Source organism: Eptatretus burgeri, chromosome 2, assembly GCF_056783735.1.
Source record: "Eptatretus burgeri isolate ZD-2024b chromosome 2, Ebu_testis_v1, whole genome shotgun sequence".
Taxonomy (NCBI): Eukaryota; Metazoa; Chordata; class Myxini; order Myxiniformes; family Myxinidae; genus Eptatretus; species Eptatretus burgeri.
Genome location: NC_140962.1, coordinates 157405109 through 157431012, shown reverse-complemented (window position 1 = coordinate 157431012; position 25904 = coordinate 157405109). Strand labels below are relative to the sequence as shown.

At 38.1% G+C, this 25904-nt stretch overlaps 1 protein-coding gene across 1 annotated transcript in view; it reads left to right on the top strand.

Moving 5' to 3' along the window:
• The window catches only part of LOC147033683 (NACHT, LRR and PYD domains-containing protein 12-like), a 195316-nt gene that overhangs the window by 137093 nt on the left and 32319 nt on the right, over positions 1-25904 (top strand). Inside the window, exons 17-18 of the mRNA XM_085851831.1 lie at positions 2975-3058; positions 8300-8380. Of these exons, the coding sequence (XP_085707957.1) occupies positions 2975-3058; positions 8300-8380 (165 nt within the window). The remainder of the gene's footprint in view (positions 1-2974; positions 3059-8299; positions 8381-25904) is intronic.

The following is a 25904-nucleotide window of genomic DNA, read 5'->3' as shown; positions in this document are numbered from 1 at the left end:
TCTTGCTCGCGGTTTGAATATTTATTTATTAATTTTTTTTTTTTTACAGGCACGTACTAGTATATTTAAATAGGAAATGCTGAATCTGTCTTTCTGGAAGGTCACTCTGGTCATCATAGCTTTACTAGTCAAAGTTGATCCTTCAATACAAGGAAAATATATGATTATGTTAATTAAAATAGATACATTGTGGACTTTTTCCTTTCAGGTTTAATATAATTATTTTAATACCAAATTTTAATTATCATCAATTTATTTGTTTCATCACCCTTAAACACAGGATTCTAAAAATGCATCTACAGACTGTGGATCTTAAAAGTGTCAAAAGGGTCGAAGACGGTCTTTAATTTTAAAAGGGTCTAAATGGGTATTAAAGGGTCTAAGGGGTGCAAAGGGTCGAATGAGGTCTACAGGCGGCACAGACTGTAAGGGAGCAAAACTGTCGGAAAGTAATTAACCCTGGAGTGCAATACGGCAATAATGGGCGAAATTGCCTCCTCATGACTGGTTAAACTGCCGATTTTGGTGCATCATGGTTAAAAATCTCACCGAAAAAAGTGTCTTCTTGAATTAACTTTGAGAGCTCAATGCAGTAATGTCACAACCAAAAAATAATTTATATATGTACATATTGATAGATAGAGAGATAGATATGGACAACCTATTTTCCTGTTTCAGTCTCTTCCTCCTCTTCTCAGGTAGGTGGCGTCACTCTTTTTTCTTCCATCAACATCGACCAGCTCAGAGTGAGATCTCTCAGCAAAGCCATGGCTAATAGAGAAAAGCTCCATCAGAACCTCATTCAAAGTCATGGGAATGCTCACCCAGAAACGTCCACAAAGTCCTTTAATAGTTCGTTTTAGGATGAAACGAAAAAGGTCGTTCCTTAATGGCTCGAGAAACATCCCCCAACTCCCTGTAAGTTTAAAACTCAATGACGTTTGGACACACACCCACCCTCACCAAACTCCAAACCCCAACAGTGAAGATTGAGGTTCGTAATTTTTGAATGGCCCCTCAGATAAGACACCGTGAAGGAGTCGTAGATATCAATAATATTCTAATAAATAAATATATATCTCACCTGTGATTGACTATTTCTGTGAGAGTGACCAGAAACCATTTGAAAATCAAAAAAATTAATGGTTGCCAAGGTTACCGGCTCGACAGACTATGACTACGGTATTTCCTTACTGAATTTTTACACTGAATTCCCGTTTATACCAATAGCACACACTCCAAAAAAATTTCATCCAAGGGTCCTCAAGGACTTTTGAGCCCTCATGGTCTTGGGGGTCTTCTGGGTATTGGGTGTCTTTTGGGTCTTGAGAGGTCTTCTGAGTCTTGGGGGTCTTCAGGGTCTTGGAGCTCTTTGGAGTCTTGGGGGTCTTCAGGGCCTTGGAGGTGTTTGAGGTCTTGGGGTATTCTGGTCATCTGGGTATTGGGGGTCTTTGAGGTGTTTAGGTCTGAAGAGTCTTCAAGGTCTTAGAGGGTCTTCAAAGTCCTTCAAAGGTCTCATGGGTCTCAGCGGTCTTAAGGGTCAAAGGTACATTTTAATAATACATAAATAAGAGACATGTAGTCACACAACCAGATGGAGGGAGGGGCGGAGGGTGGAAGCACGCAGAGACTGAGCTCTTTTTAAATGTAGATGACGTCATAGGACACGTGGTGTAGCAGCCATGTTGAAGAAATGGGAAAAATTTGGACCTTTGTGTCTCTGAAAACGTCCCAAGGAAAAAATTGAAACTTCCCACACAGCAAGTACTCTTCATGGAGAATGTCTTGTTTCTTATGACTTCAGAGGTGCCTTCGTTATGACGTCATAATTGCATATGTAGAACGCTACACCTGATCAGTATGAAAAGTTTTGAGGGTCATCTTAGAATAAAATGACCCACAGAAAAAAAAAATTGATGACATCATCGGTCACGTGATTCGGCAGCCATATTGTTTTGGAAAAAAAAAACCTTCAAAAATCTTCTTCTCTGAAGTGGTTGAACAGATCGAGACGAAATTTTACACGTATGATCGCCTATCCATGAGGAACAAAAGCTTCACACATATGACATCATAGGTCACATGGTTTGTCAGCCATGTTTGATTTACCCGAAAACATATCAAAATCTTCTCCAGAACGGCTGGACAAATCGAGGGGAAACTGCACAGAAAGCCTTGGATGTCCAAGTTCAAGGAATAATTGATTGGTCACATGGTTTGGCAGCCATATTGTATTGAAAAAAATATTAAATAATGTTTTCTCTGGAACTGCTTAATCAATCGAGGAGAAACTCCACAACGATGATCGAGTTGTGATGCGGAATACAGGTTTTTCATTTCAACTTGATCGGACACATGGTCTGGGTGTCTTTTTTTTTAATTTTTTTTAATAAGGCTCACTTGGCTGTGCCTGGGTGGGTTTGAGGGAAGACAAGAAGCAGCTGAAATACGAATCCTGTCCCGGTTCCTCCTGATGACTTCATATTTGCTTTTTGCTTTTTTGAGTTCCTTCTGATTACTCCAGTGCAGGATTGTACCTATTTGGTCTGCCATTTGATGTGAATTGAATTTATTTTAATCCCATTCTAAATTCAATTGAGTAATAATGAAAAACGTCATGGGTCAGGATCAGGTGTCCAATCAAAGTGGGGTTGCATCAAAGTGGGACATCTTGGTACCCAGTCATCGCTGCCAGGAGTTATAATGTGCCAGTTCTAATTATGTCTCTTTCTTTATTACGTAAAACACCAGAACACAAACTCCACACAAAACAACTTCTGGTGAGGATCTGCAATCTCTGAGGGCTCTTTCTCGTTAGTTATGGAGAGGAACTGGGTTATAATCCCATCATTATATGGTGTTGATTTGATTTATAAACATAACTATGGAAATGGTGAAAGGATTCCCAAGGTTCTCCAAGTTGTTAATGTAATGATAACCTCAGGGTTTTTCTCTTTCCCTCCTTTACCCACAGTTTGAGTTTGAATCCCATCGGTGATGAGGGACTGGAAGGGTTGATGGAAGGTCTGAAATCCCAAACAAAATTACGATCCCTCGGGTGAGTGGGAAGGGGATTTGTTTCAGGAAATAAAAATATAATAGCATCATAATCCCTGATTTCAAACCTGAGGTTCTCCAAGTAAACCTTGACCTCCATTATTGACCTTTGACTGAAATTTGTACTTTTCTTGTGCTCAGAGATTGGAATGAAAGGCACAGCTCGTTTTGTTTTGGGGATCTTTGGGGTCAATGAATAGAAAATGAGAATTTATGATGAATGATCAAACATATTTTTTTATGAAGGATAATTGGCTTCACACAAATCATTCTGAACATTCAGTGTTTCATTCTCTTGTTGTGAAGGTGAAGAAATATGAAAAAGAACAAAGAATCTAAACTCAGATCTGGTGATCAATATGTTTGTAGAGCATGGTTTATGAGTCTTCAAGTGAAAATTGAAATTGTAAAGTGAAGAAGAAGAAGAAGAAGAAGAAGAAGAAGACATTGTGGTGCACCAGAACCCTCAAGCCAACGTTTTGTGTATCCATTTGATTTCAAATCTCAAATTATACATTTACACCATTTGAACACAATTTTTGGACAAAAGGTGTTGAACTGAGGTGATTGTACCATGTGGTGCAAACAGTGCAACTACAGAGAGAGTGGAGGATGGAAGAGGAGGCTTTGGGGAGGAGAGGAGATTGGGACCATACTCTATGCAGAGCGTTGGTGCTGCTTGAGCAGTTTCCTTGGCAATTTGGCACAATCCTGGATGGGTCGCCACTCCGACACACTATACCAGCATGCTGGCACTCATTTTACCGACGTAAGAAGTGTAACAGGCCAAGTTACCACACCTGGTATTAATTCAACAGCTGAGCGGATTTGAACTCAGGACCCTAGGATCCAAAACCGGCCACCCTCACCATTAAGCCAACACCAGGCATCGGCTTTGGGGGATGGTAGGGATTTATCTTCTTCGTAAAAGGAGAAATCTTTAACTCATCAAGAGCATGTTTGGACCAACATGTTTGTGCCACACCCTCAACATTTTATCAATTATTTTCTCTACACCGTCAAGACTCGTAGAAGAGCCAGAACTAGTATACTTAACAGGATCAATCTGCAACAGGACAAAAGAATCAGTAGAGAGAGGGTCGAAACACCAACAGTTCAGTTGAAGGCCATGATAGAGGCAGACTTGGACAAACAATGGGTGTGGGGAGGTATTGGGGCAGGAAAGGATGCACGAGGTGGACAAGAAGGACACAGAAGGAAACTCCCAAGAGGGAAAAATGGAAATTTTGAAGGAGGAGTGATTGTGGTGCGGTAAATGAGGGCAGAAAAGATCATGGTTTTGGATTAGGGACGATTTGAGGTGGTGGGGTACAGCTGTCTTGAAGACTGTGAGGGAAGAATGAGATTGAAGATAATATGGAAGTTAGTTCCATGAGCAGGAAAAATGAAAAGGATTGAGTGTAGGTTAGCAGTGATTCCTGTATTTAAGTAGTTTCATCAGAAGGGGTTTGACGGTGGACTATGGGTGCTCTGCAGAATCCTGGGGGTGGGGGAAAAACAAAGCACAAAAACATCAGAGGGTGTTGTACTGTACTGGAATGGGAGATACTTAGCAGGCAGACACGAAGCGGAGGAACAGTCGAGCCGGGCTGTGTTGCACGAGTGCGAGCGCGGGCGTACTGTGCCCGCGGCTCTCCTTTATTCCGTACGCGGTACACTCACGAGCCGGCCGACTCCAGCATTACTACGACGCCTCAGACGGCGTGCACACCTCATATCCCTCGCCGAACCCCACGGCCACTCCTCCACCATCACGCCCATCATGCATCATCATCATGCCCCTCCCCGTGGGCATGGCTACACCACACTCCTCCCTCCTAAAAGTATGATTATTAAATTATCAGTATTATAAGAAGCATGCAGAACACGAAGGACTTCGTATAATAATCATGGAAATAAAATGAAAATAGCAAAGTATAATAGCACACCACATCATATAATGTGTCGATGCGAGCGAGTGGAGCAGCAAAGGTCAGGTCTGACCACGTTACCGATATGAAGCAGCAAAATGAGAAGCACAGCGGCATTATGCAGCAAAAACGCCCCCCCCCCCCAGGTGGCCCATGCTGACATGACCCTGGCCAAGGTCGTAACGACCTCTCGAGCCAACCTCCTCCGGCCCCATCAAACGCCTCCGGCCCACTCCCCCCAGGCAGACCCGACGTAGATAAACATCCCGAGGCCGGCAGCCCGCTATCTGGAAGCCGTGGCGCCAGCCTTAGACCTTGGCTGGGGGCGCTGAACAGCGCCGCTGGCTGCATGCATTTAATGCGCCAAAACAACTCACGCACCACAATCAGTCGAGACGCCAACGCCCGTCCCAACGGCCTTGAGCGAACACAGCGAGTTGTGCTCGCAATCAGAGGTGGAGGTAACGCAGACCAGGGCACCAGTCTTGGTTCCGAGTCAATCTCCGAGACCCACATGGCCGCTAGACAGGAGCAACTCCACTTAAACCACACTGCAATCATAGGCTCGTTATAAATCATTACGAATAATATTCGAAGCATCGCAAATTCATTTTTCCGTACAGCGCGCTTTTTTGATAAAATCCCAGCACATGACAAAGCAATTACCTGCGGCCTGGAGCAACTGGAGGCTAACAAACCTTCTTTATTCGCCCCCACATCACATTGACCATAATCCAACTCCCATTGACTGATCTCCGCCACATCCACTTTTACATGAGAACTGCTGGCATTTATTTCAACAACATTAAACTGCATCACTAGAGCAAGGAAAAGCACATATGCAATGAACAACAACCCACAACCCGCATCACGAGTCCGCTCCTTGGTTGTCGACTTGATGCTGCGACTCGCGACTCCCTTTAACGCCACGGGCCCACCGCCACCTGTTGAAGCTGCCTGAACCACACCGATGCGCATTGCCTCTCGAACCTTGCCACAGCGCGGGAACTCATCGCGAGCGAAGCGCGGGAACTCATCGCGAACGAAGCGCGGGAACTCATCGCGAGAGCCGATATGGCTCTCGCCGCTCCTGGAGCACACACATCATCGCCGCAGGCAGCAACGAACGGTGGCTCCCGCTGCATCGACGCGGCCCCCGCCGCCAGAGCCTCGCCCTCGGTATTCGACGAAGGTCTCGAAGAGAGCACTGGCACATCTGGAGGCACGAACCGGAACCCGTTCCGACCCAAAAGGGTCCGGCTCGCCGAGCCCGGCTCCTGCTCCGGCTCGCCGGCATCATCATGCCCCGGCTGCAGGCTGATCTCCAGGTCACTGGGGTCCTGCTGCGGTGCCCCTTCGCTCCCGGTGCGATCGTGCTGCGGTGCCCCTTCGCTCCCGGTGCGACCGTGCTGCGGTGCCCCTTCGCTCCCGGTGCGACCGTTCTGCGGTGCGCGCTCTCGTCCCGCACCGCTAGGCGTGCGAGCACCCTGCGGCACTTGAGCCATCGCGCGGACTTGCGCGGTCACCGGTGTCTGCTCGACAGATGAAACAGTCGCGATCGCCGAGTCGAATGTGATGTCGGTCAATGGCTGCTCGCAGACAATGTCAATGGCTGCTCGCAGACCAGAAATAAAATGATCTCTGAACCATGCCGGATGCTCCTCTGCCGTGAATTTGCACGGCACAGCCGAATGCGATGCGCGGCCAGCACGAGTGGACTCAATTCGACACCCGATCCGTGCCTCGCTCACTTCCCCCCCCCCCCTGCCACTGATCTTGTCATTTCCAGATCAATCGCAAGCAGGTTTCGACGCGGGACGGAAGGATCGCCTCGCACACCGCCATCTATGACCGCAACAATGGGCGATGACCCTCGGCCCACACACCGTAGACGACCTCGAGAGCCCAGACCGCCGTCCGAGTGATTGCATTGCCACGCTCGCCCACGACCCGCGCCGCAGACCGTGCGCATGGCCGTGCGTGCCTGGCCCATCGCGATGACCCCTAGACCATCTGCTGTGTCCCGACCATCGAGACCTCGGATATTCTCCAGAGCTTGTGCGACGTCCAACGCCGCGTTCGAGCCGAAACGCGTATCCTCGACAAAACGAACAAGAAAATGAACCAAATGAACGAACGTTGCCCACTCGACGTGGCCGAAGTAGATTCCGACGAAGGCGGGCACGCGTACGTTTGCCATGCACCGACCCTTTGCCATGTTCGCGCCGGCAAGACCTTTGGCTCCGTAGACTGGAACCGCACGGGTCATTTGCCGCCCTTACACACGTCGATTCGAAGATCCTCGTTCGCCAACTGTACTGTACTGGAATGGGAGATACTTAGCAGGCAGACACGAAGCGGAGGAACAGTCGAGCCGGGCTGTGTTGCACGAGTGCGAGCACGGGCGTACTGTGCCCGCGGCTCTCCTTTATTCCGTACGCGGTACACTCACGAGCCGGCCGACTCCAGCATTACTACGACGCCTCAGACGGCGTGCACACCTCATATCCCTCGCCGAACCCCACGGCCACTCCTCCACCATCACGCCCATCATGCATCATCATCATGTCCCTCCCCGTGGGCATGGCTACACCACAGGTGTAGGACCAGAAAGGAGGCATTGAAGATGGAGAGACCCCAAAACTGTCTGTGATAGGGAAGTGATAGCCCATAGACTCGGCTTCATACAGCGGGAGATTCCAATCATCATGACGGCCTTGTTTTTCATGGATTTAAGCTGGCAAAGATAAAAGGCATATTCCAAGTGTATGATGAGCTTGTGATTTTTATTTTCAAGGTCTAAAGAGAGGCAGGATGAGCTGCCTATCAGAAGGATGAGGGATGTCATGGCATAAGGTGGAGTCATCAGCAAACCAATAAAGAGGATTTTCCGTAGATTCAGAGAGATCATGAATGAAGATCAGGAATAGGACGAGGCCCAGAACACTGCCTTGGGGCACTGCAGCCTTGACAGGGGGAGAAGATGAAAGGATTCCGTTGAGTGCCACATGCTGGCTACAAGAGTGGAGGAAGTCAGGAAGCCACGTGTGGAGTTGGCCTTCAATGCCATACCCAGAGTTTTTTTTTTATTCTCTCTTTTCTTTTGTATGGTACACACTTCTGTTTCCATGATCCAGGAGGTGATGTCCCATGGAAAGGGAGTTGGTATACTATTTTCAGTCATATGACCTTAAATCTGTTCATTTTGAGGTTATTTAATTATTGATCAACCTGAAACAAAGAACTTTCTCGTGGAACATGGTTATTTACAACTTCAGACTCAGATAATTCTTTGTTTCATATATTCACAGGTTGTTTAATTGCAAGCTGGGTACTAAGTCTGGGCCTATCCTTCGAAACCTGAAGAACATCAACACCATGCAGGAACTTGAGTGAGTCCTGAACTGTTTTTGAGGTTTTTGTTCCTTTTATTCTCTTTCCTTGAACATGGATTTATGAATTCACATCACAGTGCTTATAAACAAAATCCATTTTTAATCCAATTAGTTAAAGAATTCATGGAAACAAATCCAACACTTCCTGTGTTCATATAATTATATAATTGTTCATGGAGAGGGCCGAGGTTGTAATCCCATAATTATATAATTGTTTATGGAAAGAGCCGAGGTTATAATCCCATAATTAGATAATTGCTTTTGGAGAGGGACTGGGTTATAATCCCAAAATTATATAATTGTTTATGGAGAGGGCTGAGGTTATAATCCCATAATTATATAATTGTTTATTGACAGGGACTTTGCTATAATCCCATAATTATATTATTGTTTCTGGAGAGGGACTGGGTTATAATCCCATAATTATATAATTGTTTATGGAGAATGACTGGGTTATAATCCCATAATAATATAATTATTTATGGAGAGGGACTGGGTTATAATCCCATAATTATATTATTGTTTCTGGAGAGGGACTGGGTTATAATCCCATAATTATATAATTGTTTATTGAGAGGGCCTAGGTTATATTCCCATGATTATATAATTGTTTATTGAGAGGGACTGGGTTATAATCACAGAATTATATAATTGTTTATGGAGAGGGCCGAGGTTATAATCCCATAATTATATAATTGTTTGTGGAGAGGGACTTTGTTGTAATCCCATAATTATATATTTTTTTGGAGAGAGACTGGGTTATAATCTCATAATTATATAATTGTTGATGCAGAGGGCTGAGGTTATAATCCCATAATTATATAATTGTTTATTGAGAGGGACTTTGTTATAATCCCATAATTATATTATTGTTTCTGGAGAGGGACTGGGTTGTAATCCCATAATTATATAATTTTTTTGGAGAGGAACTGGGTTATAATTCCATAATTATATAATTGTTTGTGGAGAGGGACTTTGTTATCATCCCATTATTATATAATTGTTTATGGAGAGGGACTGGGTTATAATCCCATAATTATATAATTGTTTATGGAGAGGGACTGGGTTATAATCCCATAATTATATAATTGTTTATGGAGAGGGACTGGGTTATAATCCCATAATTATATAATTTTTTTGGAGAGGGAGTGTGTTATAATTCCATAATTATATAATTGTTTATGGAGAGGACCGAGGTTATAATCCCCTAATTATATAATTGTTTGTGGAGAGGGACTTTTTTGGAATCCCATAATTATATAATTGTTTATGGAGAGGGATTGGGTTATAATCCCATAATTATATAATTTTTTTGGAGGGAGCTGGGTTATTATCCCATAATTATGTAATTGTTTATGGAGAGGACCAAGGTTATAACACCATAATTATATAATTGTTTGTGGAGAGGGACTTTGTTATAATCCCATAATTATAAAAAAAAAATTGGAGAGAGACTGGGTTATCATCCCATTATTATATAATTGTTTTTGGAGAGGGCTGAGGTTATAATCCCATAATTATATAATTGTTTATTGAGAGGGAATGGGTTATATTCCCATAATTATATAATTGTTTATGGAGAGGGACTGGGTTATAATCCCATAATTATATAATTGTTTATGGAGAGGGACTGGGTTATGATCCCATAATTATATAATTGTTTATGGAGAGGGACTGGGAAATATTCCCATAATTATATAATTGTTTATGGAGAGGGACCGGGTTATAATCCTATAATTATATAATTGTTTATGGAGAGGGACTGGGTTATATCGAATAAATTTCTTAGTCATCTGGACAATTGAACATTTATTTAGCAATTAACAAAAACAAATACATACAAACACATTCATATGCGCACATGTCGTGGGCCAGATAACAGCAATTTTTGAGAGGAATCGTACAAATGATGATACAAGCATCAAATTTGACACATTTGTTCTCCAGGGGATTCTCATCAAATCTGCCTGATTGGCCATTTGAAAATCCAAATTTTGAAAAATTAAAAAAAAAAAAAACTTCAAAAAAGTCAAGATCACGAATCAATTTTGGATGCTGGCTGAGATTGGTGAATGTGTCAGAAACATCATCAAAGACGTTCCAAGTCTGCCATGCAGTTTTCCTCCCTTTACCGCGGAAGGCAGACACGATGTCACATCCAGTGAACGCATGGAATTATGGGATCCCTCAACTTTCTCAGGCCCTATTGTAGAAACTACCTCATGGACTGGAATCCATCGCGCCTTGGCTCCTTGGCCAAAGGCAATCCACATGTTCTCAAGACCTAGTTCCTGTAAGGATGGCAGTACAGATATTGCAATGACTAGCACGTCCGTGTCATTCGCCTTAATGATAATGGACTTGCTACCATCCGTCGTTGCATCCCTGGCGTGTACAAATATTCGAGTGTCAGCTTCTCCATGACAACTTGGAGACGCAGCATCCAGTGACTTCCTTGTGTTGCTAATGGCATCGTCTCCTTTTGTGACAATGACTGTGCTTGTCGTCTGTGCTTCACACATCTTTTCCGTAAGGAAGTGAAACAGCTCAGTCTTGTTGCTGTCATCTCGAAGAAAGCTTCTCCAGTTACTTGGGGTCTTACTGGTTCCTGTCACTCTTCTTCTGATTCCTTGCCACCTTTTCGACCTTGCCTCGGACTTCAGACTTGACTTCTTGTCCACATCAAACACTACGTCCACCCTCTTGTACCTGACACCATAGGATTCCACCATTGGCATGATGTCTTCTTTAGCATAGTCATCAAATATCTTTGAAGTGCGTGGAGGTAGGGCATTGATAAGTGTTGAGCCATCAATGATGACTGCATCTCCCTTTGGTTCTCTGTCTGGGATGTTCACTTGCACTTCAAGAATTTCAGCCAGCTGTGACTTCAAATTTTTTTTAATTTTTTTTTTTTTCAAAATTTGGATTTTCAAATGGCCAATCAGGCAGATTTGATCAGAAAGCCCTGCAGAATAGAAATGCCAAATTTGATGCTTGTGTCATAATTTGCACGATTTTTCTACGATCTACTACACTTATGGAGGGATCCGAATACTGACTGGCTCCAGATCTCTGAAATACATAGAGAATCTTAGTTCCTTTTTTAGTGTTCAGTGAGACACAGCTCTTTATCATTTTAAATGCTAATGTCACAGTTTGTCAGGTTGACGTATGTCTAGATGGAAATCATTTCCAGCTTTTGTGCAGAAATCAGCATTATTTTAAAGGAGTAATACATATATATATATATATATATATATATATATATATATATATATATATATATATATATATATATATATATATATATATGTCAAGACCAGATATGTCATCTCTCTCCCAGCTCAGTAATTATGTCAACACTGCAATCCTTTGGGCATGAAGATGGATCATATACAATTTATGGTATGGGAAGGAGAAGGTTCAACTGCCTTTTGGCAGACTCGGGAATACAAAGCAAGGAGGTTTTTTTTGAATACATCTGGACATTTACTGAGGCCAACATTCTTAGTTGTGTTGAAATAACGTTCCTCTATCCAGCTTGCTGGTACCTTTTATATATCATGTCATAAAATTCTTGAAAATATATTTAAATAATAGGCAATGCTGAATATAGCTTACTGGAAAAGTCGGCCTGCTCATTACATTTTTTTAGAGTCTGGTCGATCCTTCCATACAAAGGAAAGATATGAGTAGGGTGAATATACTGGTTCTGGCTCACTTTTCCCCATGTAAATGAATGGGGGATTTTCAGCGATTCATATTTTTTTTCCCTAAAAATAAACCCCCCTTTTATCCCAAGATATATTTATTTGTCTCCCCTTTTAACCTGGGGATACTTTTTTTTCAAATAATCCATGCAATAAGATAAAGATTTGTTAAAGGTGATTCGAAAGAAATATCTGAAACGTCTAAGACTCGGGACACTCTTTATCAAATAACCGATGCATATTGTTTAGCTCACTCATTGAACCTATAAAGATTTGTTCATTCTCAAATTCCTTCAATAGTTTAATTTTCTTTGCACAATAATCCCCATCTAAAATATTGAAAAACAAAACATTTGAATCTTTATATTTTTTAAGATACCCCTTTTGTGCCATTACAAAATGATAAACTTCTCTTAATGCTCTTGTTTGACCACCTCCTGAGCCACATATCATTTTGAGATTATAGTCAATTGTTTTTTCATTGTTCAATTGATAACCATCAAAGTTTTCAGTCCATTCAAGGATATTTATTATTTTCTTTACATCCTCTAACTTATTGGTTTTTAAATTGATTCGCTTATTTGTTTTATTTACCTTTGTTTTAGTTATTTTTTCAATAAGACTTATTTGATATTTTTCACATTTATTATGTTTTCCATTTATATACCAAGACTGAGATTTTCTCCACTCTTTAGTTTGATTAATACTTGGTTTGACCATTTATATATTGCAAAAAAACGCAGCGGTAGCCCTTAAAAAACCCTAACCCATCTTCCCATCGTTAAAACACAATCTATTCTATTCACTCTATCATACAATATCCATATGGAACACAATCTATTCCATTATCTAAAATAAATCTCTTATCATCAAAGGCTCCTAATGCCTTTTTATTTACTTCTTCACTGTATATGTTATGATTATAACTTCTTATTGTATTCATTTTCCTATATTCTTCTTTCTTATTCATCAAACAATTATAATAATTTCTAAAAGTTATTGATTTCTTTATTACATATTTCTTTATTCCCTTTAACCTCTAATCAATCTGATCACCATACTTATAAGCATATGCCTTTGCTCTCAATCCCATAAACTCACTCATTACTTTTCCACCCAACTCATCCTTAAACTTACCAATAACCTTTTCATTCTTTTTGGAAAATAACTCGCTCTTCTTGCTGAAATTACTTGTATCATATACTCCAATATTTTTCTTCATATCTTTATAAACATCATCAGTTCTTATATCTCGGATAAAACTATCAGTGTCCACATCCAACAATGAAACATTTTCACCATACTCTTTCTTTAAGTCATTTTCCAAATAATCATACATCAATATCTTTGATAAATCAAGAACTGCTGTTCCAATATAAATTAGTTTATCCATTACAATACTTTCCTTTTTCATATGAATTGCAGAAAAGTTCTCTGAAAAAACCTCTTCTCTCTCAAAACTTGGTTTATTTATCAATCTCGAAGCTTCTTTCCAAGATTTGCGAATCTAATGTTTTGCCTGTTTCTAACATTTTCCATAGTCTTTCCAAATACAGCATTATTCATTAATTTATAAAAGTCCCCTTCAAATTTTACTTTTGTATTTGCTCTCACATCTGTATTGAATTGAATATACTTTTTCACCCAAGGACTTTGTTTAAATTTTAAAACTCCATTAATTTTAGCTACTCTCAATCCTTCTCTCAAAAACTGTTTTAAGCTTCTCTGATGCAAAACATATCCCTCTTTATCATAGAATGTTGTTAATAACTTTTCTGTTGATTTGCCTTTAATATTAAAACTTTTATGATAATCACTGAACCATTCTTTCTTTGGGGTTTCTTTCTCACATGCAAAAGGAAGGTCTTTATGTTTATTATGAAGATCACTCGGGTACCTCAAATCAACTTCAAAATAATAACCTTCTTCTTCGTCATTCAATTCCTCTTGAGAAGAAATAACAATATTCATCAAAGTCTTTTCATAATCCTTTTCTTCCACCCACTCTAATTTACCATAAGGCAGAGATTGAGACATTGCCCATCCATACAAATTATTAGCATCAAAATACATCAAATAATTACTATCTTTTTCACTATCATAATTTGGAAGATATTTATTATTTGCTTTGGCATATCTTTTTGAACATACTTGTGATATTCCACCTCTCTTGGACTTCTCAATCATCAAAAGCATATCAACATCACTGATTAAATCTATATCTTGTTTTGTCATTTTCAACATTGCACTCCAAGCTAAACCAGGAGCTGTGAAATAGTGGGCAGGATCTAATCCATAACAATTTTTATTATGACAGAGTGATCTAAAAGCTTCAAACACATCAGCTAACAATAAAACATCTGTTTTTAGATATAAATCATGATATTCTCCAAGGTTCTTTATCTTAAATATTTTCCAAATTTCTTGTGCGTGTTTATATTCCTTATCACTTATCTCTTCTTCATAAAGGTTATTATAGAAACTTTCTTTTGAAGGAAGTTGTGTTTCTTTAAATCTCATAAATGAATCCATATAATCATAAGGATAAATTCCCTTACTTGTAAGAATTTTCTCTTTACTTTGAATTTCATTCCTTGTTTGAATTTCCTCTCTCGTGAGAATTCCTTCTTTAATCAGAATTTCATCTTTAATCAGAATTTCCTCTTTAGTTAGAATTTCATTCATTGTTCGAATTTTCTTTATAATTAGAATTTCATCTTCAGTTAGAATTTCTTCATTAATTTCCTCATTAATTAGAATTTCCTCTTTAATCTGAATTTCCTCTTTAGTGAGAATTTCCTCTTTTGGAAAGAATGAATTAAGATTTGGAAAAGAGTCCGTGGAGCTTAGATTTGATGCAAGGTAGGCTAGTGGTGTTCCCATAAACTTGTAAGAATCTAGAAACCTAATACGAGTTAAAGGTTTTGTGAATATCATTTTTGTAAATGAAATATACTTTTGACTTGTGTTTGTTATGGCAGAAATATTCCCTGGTGTTTTTGAAAGTTCATTTATAAATAGATGTGTATCATAGTTGGCGCTGTTGTGAAGAAAGACTGGAATAAAAGAAGGTAATTTATAATTAAGATTACAACAGGAATGAGCGGGACCTCTATATTTACCAGTAAGATGACAATGATCTCTAACTTTAGACTCCTTAATTTCCCCCTCACAAATATGACAGATATTGTTCTTTCTAAATTATAATTTTTCTTCTTTAGTTAATTTCATCAGTTCATTTGTTTCTTTCATTAATTTAGTGAGTCTTATACAATCCTTTTCTAATCGTTTTACAAACTCTTGTGAAGCTTTTTTTCCACTATAATGTTCAAGTTTGTTATACTTTTCTCCAACAGATGATTTGATATAATAACAGAAACCACAAGGAATATGTTTTTGATATTTATTTGTATATGATTCTTTTGGATTAGGAGAAGCAGTATTTATCTTTTTAAGGATACATTCAAAATCAGCGTATATCACAAATGGGTGCATGATAGATTTATTATAATCTTCAAAAGAAATCTTTTCACCAGGTTTAGGCATTGTAATTACAGCTGATTTATGATTACTACAATATTTTGAATGTTGTTCTAATCGTTCTTTTGTATGAAATGAATTAAGACATCGCTTACAAGGATATATTTTGTTTGTTGTTCTGAATACCTGAGAAGAGATTAATCTTTATAAATTATTGATGTATGTGTAATGTGAATTATTTCCAACACTAAAATATAAAAGATCAATGTGTGTTTCTTCATTTTTATAGTTGTTTGAAATTTTTAATATTTGAACTTTGTTTGTATCCGTTAATCCATATAAATTAATAGAAAGATTATTCTTTTTCTCAAATTTAGGAATATCTGTTAGTGGCATTGGGAATTAAAAATCTTTAATGTCCAAGGTATTCTCATATTTCATATATTGTTTTACTCTTTCTGAATTACATTTTGGTGGATGAAAGTGAGCAAGAACAGACCAGAGAAAACATTTATTATCATTGTTCTTAATATTAACAACTGCCTTCTTTAGTTTTATTTCTTTTGGTAATTCAATATAAGAAGAAGCTTTAAGAGGGTTTGATTTTAGAATGTGTATATCTAAAAAGATGATTTTTTAAAAATATTGAATCGACTTCCTACCACTGTATTATCAACATCCTCCTCTTGTTTTGATAGTTCTTCATAAACCCCACTATTTAAAAAAATCTTGAAATGATGTTATAAAATGAAGATCTGTTCTCATGTAAGGAGTTTGTTCTTCATCTTGTCTTTTCATCTTCATTTTCACTCCCATATAAAACTTTAAAGTTTTCATATCTTTTAATGTCTTTTTAATAACTTTTTCAACATCAGGTTTCACTATTTCAATCGATTCAGCTATTGATGATGGACCGGGTTCTCCAAATTGAAAAATCCTTATTTTTATATGCCCTTTAAATGCCCCATCAGTGTTTTCAATATAATAGTCTCCCTTTACTTTAAACTCATTTTTCTTGTGTTTTTGTGATTGAAGATGTCTATTATAACTACTCTTCAAAGCATCCTTTGAGCAGATATCACAATGTTTTCTTTCCAACTCAAGAGGAGATATTTTATGAAATAGATTAAATGTGTGTTTGTTGGTTCGGAGGTGTTTTCTATAATGTTTATATTTGTGATTACAAACATCGCAGTATGTTGTATTCCCCATATTTATATAATAAATCTTTGCTGAAACTAAAATTTTCTTGATGAAAATTTCGTTTATTTTACAGGTGAATCTGTGCTTAAAACCATTTTATCCTCCAACTTTTTCACTTAATAAATACAATGTTTCAAGACACAAAAGACAAGTTTCAATCAATCTCTTCATTTGTTAAAGATACTGAGAAATATGTCAAGGATGTAAAATTGAACAAAGATAAATATAACAAGTATTGGATAAAAACAATTATGGTAAATAATATGAGTTCTTCAATTTCCTTCAGTGGAAGGGCTTTTAGTATACCTGGTAGAACATCAATTAAAGTATCTCTAACAAAAGTTTCTCCTCTCCTTCTGGTAATATATTCAAAACTAGAAAAAGCAATGAAACAAGAAAAAGTATCAAAAAACAAAAACCTTATGGATGAAGCTTTAGAAAGAAAAGATAAGACCATCTGTAATATGCAAGGAGAAATTTGTATTTTTTTCAACAACCCTGAAGATGTAAATCCTGATGAAATAAAGGATGTTAATATATCAGGTGAAATGACATTTCGTTCAATTGTAGTTAAGGATCATTTTAAAATTACCTTTAATATAAAAAATGTTGTCGTTGAATCTGGGAATGAAAAAAAGTATATTGATATCGATGGTAATATTATTAAATATGAGTCAATATACAACTGAAAGTATAGATGAATTTCAGTTTAAGTAAAGTTTTACTTTATAAATATGCTAGACTTTCCTGATTCTTCATATGACAAATTTGAGAATTGTCCTGCGTGTGAAAGACGGGGATTAAACACAGAGTCAAAAACCTATAAACAATGTATTGTTGCGGATTTCGCGCCCGCCGGCGTGCTGACGGCCACGTAACTCGAATCGCGGCACGTCGCCCACCGGACGGACAATCCAGTCGTGACCCTCTCGGACTAACGCCGGGAACCAGTCACAGGTGGACCTTTCGGTCTCACCGCGATCGAGCCAATCAGCCCCCGCGTGGGATAGGGTTGCTCGCCAAATTCGACCTACCTAAGTACCCACGCGGAGGGTAGACCGGGCGATCGCACCTCGCCGCAGGTCGACTTCGGACACGGGCCACTTAAGCGACCCGTTCCGTACTATCGGGATAACCGAGCGGTGTTATCGTCGACCTCGATGGTTCGATTAATTATCGGGCGTATTCAGCCCACTACCAACCCTTTACGTGAAGCAAGATGAGGATTCAATGAAAGAAATGACGAAGCGAAGCGGGAAACAGTTCAACACAAAGCACATTTATTCGCGCTGAACGGAAAGCACACATATTCAATTCCACCAAAAGCACATAGAAAAGACACAATGCAATTTACACAAAAAGCAAATGTACAAGCGAAAACACAATGCAGAGCTAATACCGACTACCGAGCACACGGCAACACTTATACAATTCTACTTCACAGACGGCGCCGACAACACATACCCAAAACCAAGGAAAAGAATACCCTCAAGGATGAGGCGGGCCTGAGGCCGAGACCGGGTCGCGCCTACCCGTCTGGTGATGAGACGCGGAGCGGTGATGGCGCCTCAACTCCGCGGGCCTCGCGGACAGTGTCTGGTAGGGGGTGGGAAAGGGGCCCCCTTGGTCGCACTATCTCAGCGCGGGGGGAAACAGGAGGGGGTTGCTGATGCTCGGGGTATAGAGGATTTTTATTATCCCGCGACGAGCGTCTCCACCTCGGCCAGGTCGCGCTGTCGGCCTCCCAGGGGTGCAGCTCCCTGCACGACGCGAGCACCCCCTCGTCCGCCCTCGCAGCCTCTCCCCAGCTCCGTCCCCTCCGTTCCGACTCCAACGCACACGACGACCAGCTCCTTCCACCGCCCGCGAAGTCTTGACTCTCTGTTTCCGACTCTCCTACTCTCCTACTCTCCGCCTCTCGACTCCCCAACTCTCCGCCTCTCGACTCTCCTACTCCACTGACGAACACGGTCCTTTTATCAGCCCCGTAGCTTTGCCCTCTCATCTTTGACCCCCTCCCTTCGACCTTTCACCTCGCTCCCCATTGGCCCGAGAAAAAGTGGGCGTGAAGGCTTTTTGATCCATAAATTTGCATATATCGATCGCCCTGGGGGCGGGGCCAATTCGCCCCTCGCTCACCGATTGGACGGCAAAAAGTGGGCGTGTGTCGTTTTTGATCCGTTTTTGAAGCACAAAATCCGTGATTTTGTACACGCTGTTCGGCGCGCGCCCTGCACGAGTCCAACACCGGTACCCACAGCGGGGCAAGAACGGTGGCGATGCGACGGTTGCGAGGTGTGACGGGAAGGTCGTGGCGGTTGTGGTGAAGCGGCGTTGTGGTTGGTGGTTGATGTTGTGGTTGTGGTGGTAATCATGGCGGTTGGTCCAAAATAAAGATAGCAAAAGAAAAACGGCTATCCTGAAGAGTCGCAGCACGCATAAATGACATGTATTCCCACTAGACAACGGGTTTGGGCCTAACTACACATGTACTTACTGAAATACCTCACCTAAGGGACCTGAATGGTGGTTTGCGAATTTGGTAACCACAACAGTATATTCTGTGATTATCTTCCAATTAATGATAATAAAAAATATAAAAAGGAAAATAATTCTTTTAGATTTACACCAAAAATGAATTACTTTACAAGATTGATTGGAGAAATGAATGCAAAGTATGAGGGTGATAACGCACCTTTCCTTACAAGGGAAGAAACTGAACGTATAAGAGAAATGTTCAAAGGATTGTTGTTATATATTATTCATGGATGTAATTTTCAGGGAAATATCAACACAATATATTGTATAAATAAAATAATGGATTACCTTGAAATTAAACCTGAACTTAGGATAAAATATAGAGTTTCTAAAAAAGCCAATAATAAATTAAATAACCTGTTTTCTAAATATATAAATGAATGATTTTTTACCCATTTGGGAAAATAAGATAAAATTTAACAACCATAAAAATCTCCCAAATTCATTAAGATGTCTCATAGTTGGTTCAAGTGGATGTGGAAAAACCTGCTTACTTTTAAAGATGCTCCTCACTCCCAACTTTTTAGATTATGATAATTTAATAATTTTCACAAAGTCGAGTTTTCAACCAGAGTATCAACTACTCTCACAAGGTTTTAATGCTGGTCTTCAAAAAGAAGATATAATCGGTTTATTTAAACGTCAAAAAACCTAAATGATTATAACATTGAAGATATAATTCAACTATTTTGTGATACACAGAGATGTAAAAAGAAATCAAATCCTATAACTTGTATTCTTAGTGATAATACGGATGATATACCGTCTCCCCAAGATTTGGATAAATCAAAAAAGAACCTCGTTATCTTTGATGATTGTGTTAATGAGAGAAACCAAACGGTAATGGACAGCTACTACACAAGAGGGAGACATTCTTCTTGTAATTGTATTTATCTTAGTCAATTGTACTTTCAACTTCTTCGTCGTTCCATCAGAAACAATGCTAATACTTTTATTTTATTCAAGTTAAATTCAATAGATATCAATAATTTTTGGAGAGATAATTGTTCTACATTAGGTAGTACAAAGAAATTTGAGGATTACATGAAGCACACGACTGAAAAATATAAATATATTGTTGTGAAACAAGATGAGATATTAAGGGATATATTTTTTGTTTTATAAACAATTACATATATAAATGACAACTATTATTGTAAATCTTGTGGGTAAATCTGCTTCTGGAAAAAACTTTTATAAATCAAGGTTCTTGTGCAGTACAAATGAGAATATTGCAAATTTACTTGAAAAACACCCCGTGATACGCATTGTATCAACAACAACTAGAGCAATAAGACCTGGAGAAGTAAAAGGTGAAGATTATCACTGTATTTCAATGGAGGAACATATGCGATTGAGGAATGAAGGTCAAATATTTGAGGAGGTTTCTCTTGGTACAACAAAATATTCACATTGTAAGAGTGAGTTAAGGAAACTAAAATCTGGTGTTCTTGGGATATTAGAAACTAATCCAGAAGGAACGAGACAAATTATTAAACATCTGAGCGGAGTGAAGATTTTATCATTCGGTTTTGATGTTGATGAAGAAACTCAACGCAAACGTATGAAAAGCAGAGATGCAAGTATTAGTGAAGAAGAAATTATAACTCGCATTAATGTTAATAAAGAATTTGATGAAATATTTAAAGAAAAGGATTTATTTGAACACATCTACTTGAATGATGAAGAAAAGGAAAATTTCCCTGTTGATCTTTACAATTCATTAAATGATATTTTACAATAAATAAATGGATGCAAAAGAAAGAGCAAGAAGATTTAAGGAACATCAGGAGTTGGTTTCAAAAGTTGTAAAACAGCAGGAAGACATAAAGAAGAAACGCAGACAGAAACTAACGGGCGAAGAAGCATTTGAAAGAAAACAAGAGAAATTTTTTAAACCACTTTTAAAAACTTCCCAAGAAAAAATGAAAGATGTTTCCACAGTTCCCACAGTAGAATATACTCCTAAAAAACTTCAAATGTTAAAAGATTTTGATCAAATGACGGAGGAAGAATTAGAGCATTTAGGAGAATTAAAGGTATATGATGATGAAGGTTTATTTCAACAACTGGAAGAGATCAATCAACCCCCTGATTATATTGTGAATGCTCTTCAAAATAATGAATATTCAGTGGATTCAAAAACCAAAGCAGGACTCATTCCAACAGAAGAACCAGCAATATTTCATCTTGTTCAAGAAAAGGTATTGATATTTAATGATGAATTAAGGTTCTTGGGTTCTGCTCAACGCCCTGTTAAACTAACACCGAGATTAATGTTTCTTCTCACAAAAGATGGAAGACAAGGTTCAACTGTGAGGGATGAATCAAAGTATATTGATAAACCATTGGATATGGAAAATAATGATGATAGAGTATATATTGATCTGCTGAACACTCTAAATTATAGGGTTATTCTTTCTGGTAAAAGTAGGAAGAATGAGAAGGAGAAACACATTATTCAGGCTTTAAGTATCCTTGGTTAAGGTGTTAGTTTTCTTCCAAATTGCCCATCGCAATTAGTTAATAGACTGTTATTGTTGTTAGGTAGTAAGAAGGCTGGAAATAACAATTGTTTTAATGAAGCATCAGCCATTTTAGACCAGTTGATGAACATGAAAATAATTAATAAATCTCAATATAAAGACATTTTATGTCGTATTAAATAAGATGAGAAGCACAATCCTTAGTTTCAATTTCACAACAAGCGATCACACATCTTCATTCCCATACCCACTACAACTTGACACAACAAAAGAATATGAGGCATCTTTATTGTCCATGGAAATTTATAATACCTTATTTAATATAAGCGAGAAAAATGACAAGTTTAGTTATAATCCGGGAAGTGGATACAAAACGATAATAGTCTCACCCGGAGCATATGAGATTTCTCAAATATCTTCCGAAATTGCTCGTCTTATGAAAGAACAGGGTGATGAACCAAAAAATATTGTTATAGACATTCAAAAACATACTTCAAAATCAACGATTAAAGTTAAAAATAACTACAAGGTTGATTTCACAATTGATAATTCATTTAGAGAGTTATTGGGTTTCTCCTCAAAAAAGATTGAAACTAATGGGACGTTTTACAGTGATAATGTCATTCAAATATCCTCAGGAATAAATTCGGTGTTAATTCACTGTGATTTGATTGATGGTGCTTATAATGATGGAAAAAAAACAAATGCAATATTTTCATTCAGCGCATACTCAACCCCAATTGGTTATAAATTCAATATGGAACCCAAAAATTTGGTTTATCTCCCTGTGTCAGGAAAAACCATACACAGAGTAAATTTTAGGATAACCGACCAAGATAATCGTATGATTTCTTTTAATGGAGAAGTTATATCCATCAGAATTCACCTACGTGAAGTTTTCCAATAAATAAATACGATGGTTATTGTGAGGAAACATGAGTTGGGAAAATATAAAATAATTACAGGGGATAGGATGTTCCTTTCCCCATACTACAAGGGTGAAGGTATGTATCTTGGTAGAGGATACTATAAACCTAAGAGACAAAGGGGTGTTGGACATCAATTTAGAGGAGATGGGATAATTGATACTCTCATGGGTATTGGTTCAACTATTCTAAAACATAAAGATCTAATTGGTTCAACTGCTTCTGCTGTGGGAAATGTAGCAGGTGCTTTAAAGAGCATAAAAGATGCCCAGAAGGAATCTCATAAATTACAAGCAATAAAAGAAATGAAGAAAGGTAAAAGTCAGTTGTCCCCCCAAGAATGACAGAAAATAATTTGAATACTTGGATCAGGGTTTCAAAAGTTTTAACATCTTTTTTCTTAAATAAATACAAGTATGGAAGCAATTGATAGTATCTATGATTTGGATGATACTATTATTATCTCAAACTCCACTAAAAAAGAAGATTACTTCAAGGTAAATGCAATAACTGGAACAGACTGGAATACGAATGGTACAAAAAGTTTTGAAATAAATAATCAACAAACCTATTTGAATCTCTCCAAAAGTTTCTTGTTGTGTAAATTTAAATTCACTAAAGCTGGAAATAATACAAACGCTACACTTGTAAATGATTTCTTCTGGAAAATGTTTGATAGTGTGCGTTTGTTTTTTGGAACACAAGAAGTTGAAGCGGTTGATTATGTCTCTGCTGTATCTGAAATGATGAAATTTACACTCTATACATTCAGTGATAGAATGGGAAAGGGGTCTGTTGAAGGTTTTATTCCTGATATGTCAATGGGAACAAACACAGACCCTGGATATACTCAAAGGAAAGGAATGTATCATGATGATACAAAAGCAGAAAATAGTTTTACTGTGGCAGTTCCTCTTAAAGGTATATTTGGATTTTGTGATCATGATAAAGTTCTGTATGGTCTTAAAATTAGATTTCAACTACAAAGGAATGATAATGAAAATAGATTGCTTTTTGGTGTTGGTAGTGCTTTTGGTGAACAGAATAAATTTGTAATTGAGGAGATGAGTTGGTATATCAGTGAATATACTCCTAATCTTAAAACAGAAGAGATGTTGAATAGAAGACTTAACTCAAAGAAACCACTCAGTGTATCATACCTCAAAAGAAGATGTCAACACGTTAAACTCAACCAAACTACTTACACGTGGAATTTGGGTGTTCTGGAAGGAAAGCCACAATATCTGTGGATCATTTTTAAAAAGCCAGATGGTGATACTGCGACTGATAAGAAAAATGCATTGAGTGATTATGCTAAGGTGAAACAACTTCGCGTTTCTCTAGATGGAACATTTTATCCACAAGATAGATTGGAAATTAATTGGGAAAAAAATGATTTTGCTGAAGCATACAAGTCTTACCAAAAGGTGTGTGAAAGTAATGGAAATAAAGAACCTATTTTGGATATGACAGCATTTAAAAGTTTGTATACAATCTATGCGTTTGACCTGAGCGCTCAAAAGGAAACTATAAAGTCTAATCGAGTGGATACTTCCCTATACATTGAAAGAGGAGAGAGTGAAGAAGTTGATGCATATTGTTTGCTTTTGGAAGAAACAGAATTGCAGATTAATACAGATAATGGTGTGATGATTAGTCTCACATAATTTTTTGTTAAATAAATGAGTGGCAAAGTACCAACTGGGGTATATGTTAATCAAATCAATCTTCATAAACTATCATCTTGTGTTCAAAATCAAAAGCCTTGTACGATTAACGTTAATACAATTCAGAGAAAAGGAGCAGTAAGAATTGATGTTTTGCTCACAAGAGAACAGGTTAAAATCTTGAATGACACTGGCTCACTTAAAATTAAAATGACAAAACCAATGTTGAAAAAATATTCAATAAGAGAGACGAGTGGAGGATTTCTCCCATTTCTCATTCCTTTATTTGCTGGTTTAAGTGCGGTTGGAGCATTGACGGGTGGTATTTCAACAGCGGTGAAAACTGCCAACGAAAGGAAGGCTCAACTCCAGGCTCAAAAAGAATTGGAAAGACATAACAAAGAGTTGGAGAAACAAATTAGTGGAAGTGGTGTAATTGTAGATTTTGCTGAAAAACTTGAAGGTCTGCCTGATAAAGCGAGATTGTTAGTTGGAGATATGCTTTCTTCTATCGCACAAGCAGGTGTAAAATTAACGAAAAGAGGTAATGGATTATATCTTTCTAATCAATAAATGAGCATTGATGAGTGGTTTAAAGAATTTGGAAATAATACAACATCAAATTTACAACTTGTCAAATATTGTAAGAAATTAAAAATTCATAATGTGGTTATTTGTATGAGAGATGAATTAACAAATGTGCCGAAACATACAAAGAATATTATTATGAACTTAGAAGATAATAATGGGAACGGTTCTCATTGGGTTTGTATTTTTAATAGTCAAGACAAATATTATTTTGATAGTTTTGGTCTTTCACCACCTGTTGAAGTCATAAAATTATTACAGAATGGTGTTCATCAAACATTTCAAGTCCAAGAATTAAATTCCAAGTGTTGTGGTCAATTATGTCTATATGTGTTATTTCAACCCAACAAAAATAAAAAATTTTATGATATTATTTTTAATCTAATATAAATGACTTATGTTGGTAAAGATGGTTCTATCTTTGGTGTATCTCAAGAACTGGATATTGATTTATCAAATTATTACACAAAGGCACAGGCTGAACGACATAAATATAATATAACCAAAAATATTAACATGAAAAATGCTTATAAATTAAAAAAATTATCCAAGCCCGACTGACGCGAATGACTTGGTGAGATTAAGCGATTTATCACAATATATATCCTTAAATAAAACGGCCGTGTATTCCAAAGATACAGAAGTGTTGATATTATCTCCAGGTCATACAGAATTCACAGTTCGAATTAAAATAAATTTTTATAAAGAAGGGCTTATCGTTTGCATGAGAATAGAACAATGGGGGTATGATATGAATGATTTAGGGTATAATTGGTCATTTAAAATTAACCTCGAAGACCTGGAACAATTAAATCAGTCTCGTAAGGAAGAATATTATCCACTTGGTATCGAGAATGAGTTTTATGGGGCCACGATTAGTAAACAACAAATAAAAGAATTTAATAAGGGTAAATATAATA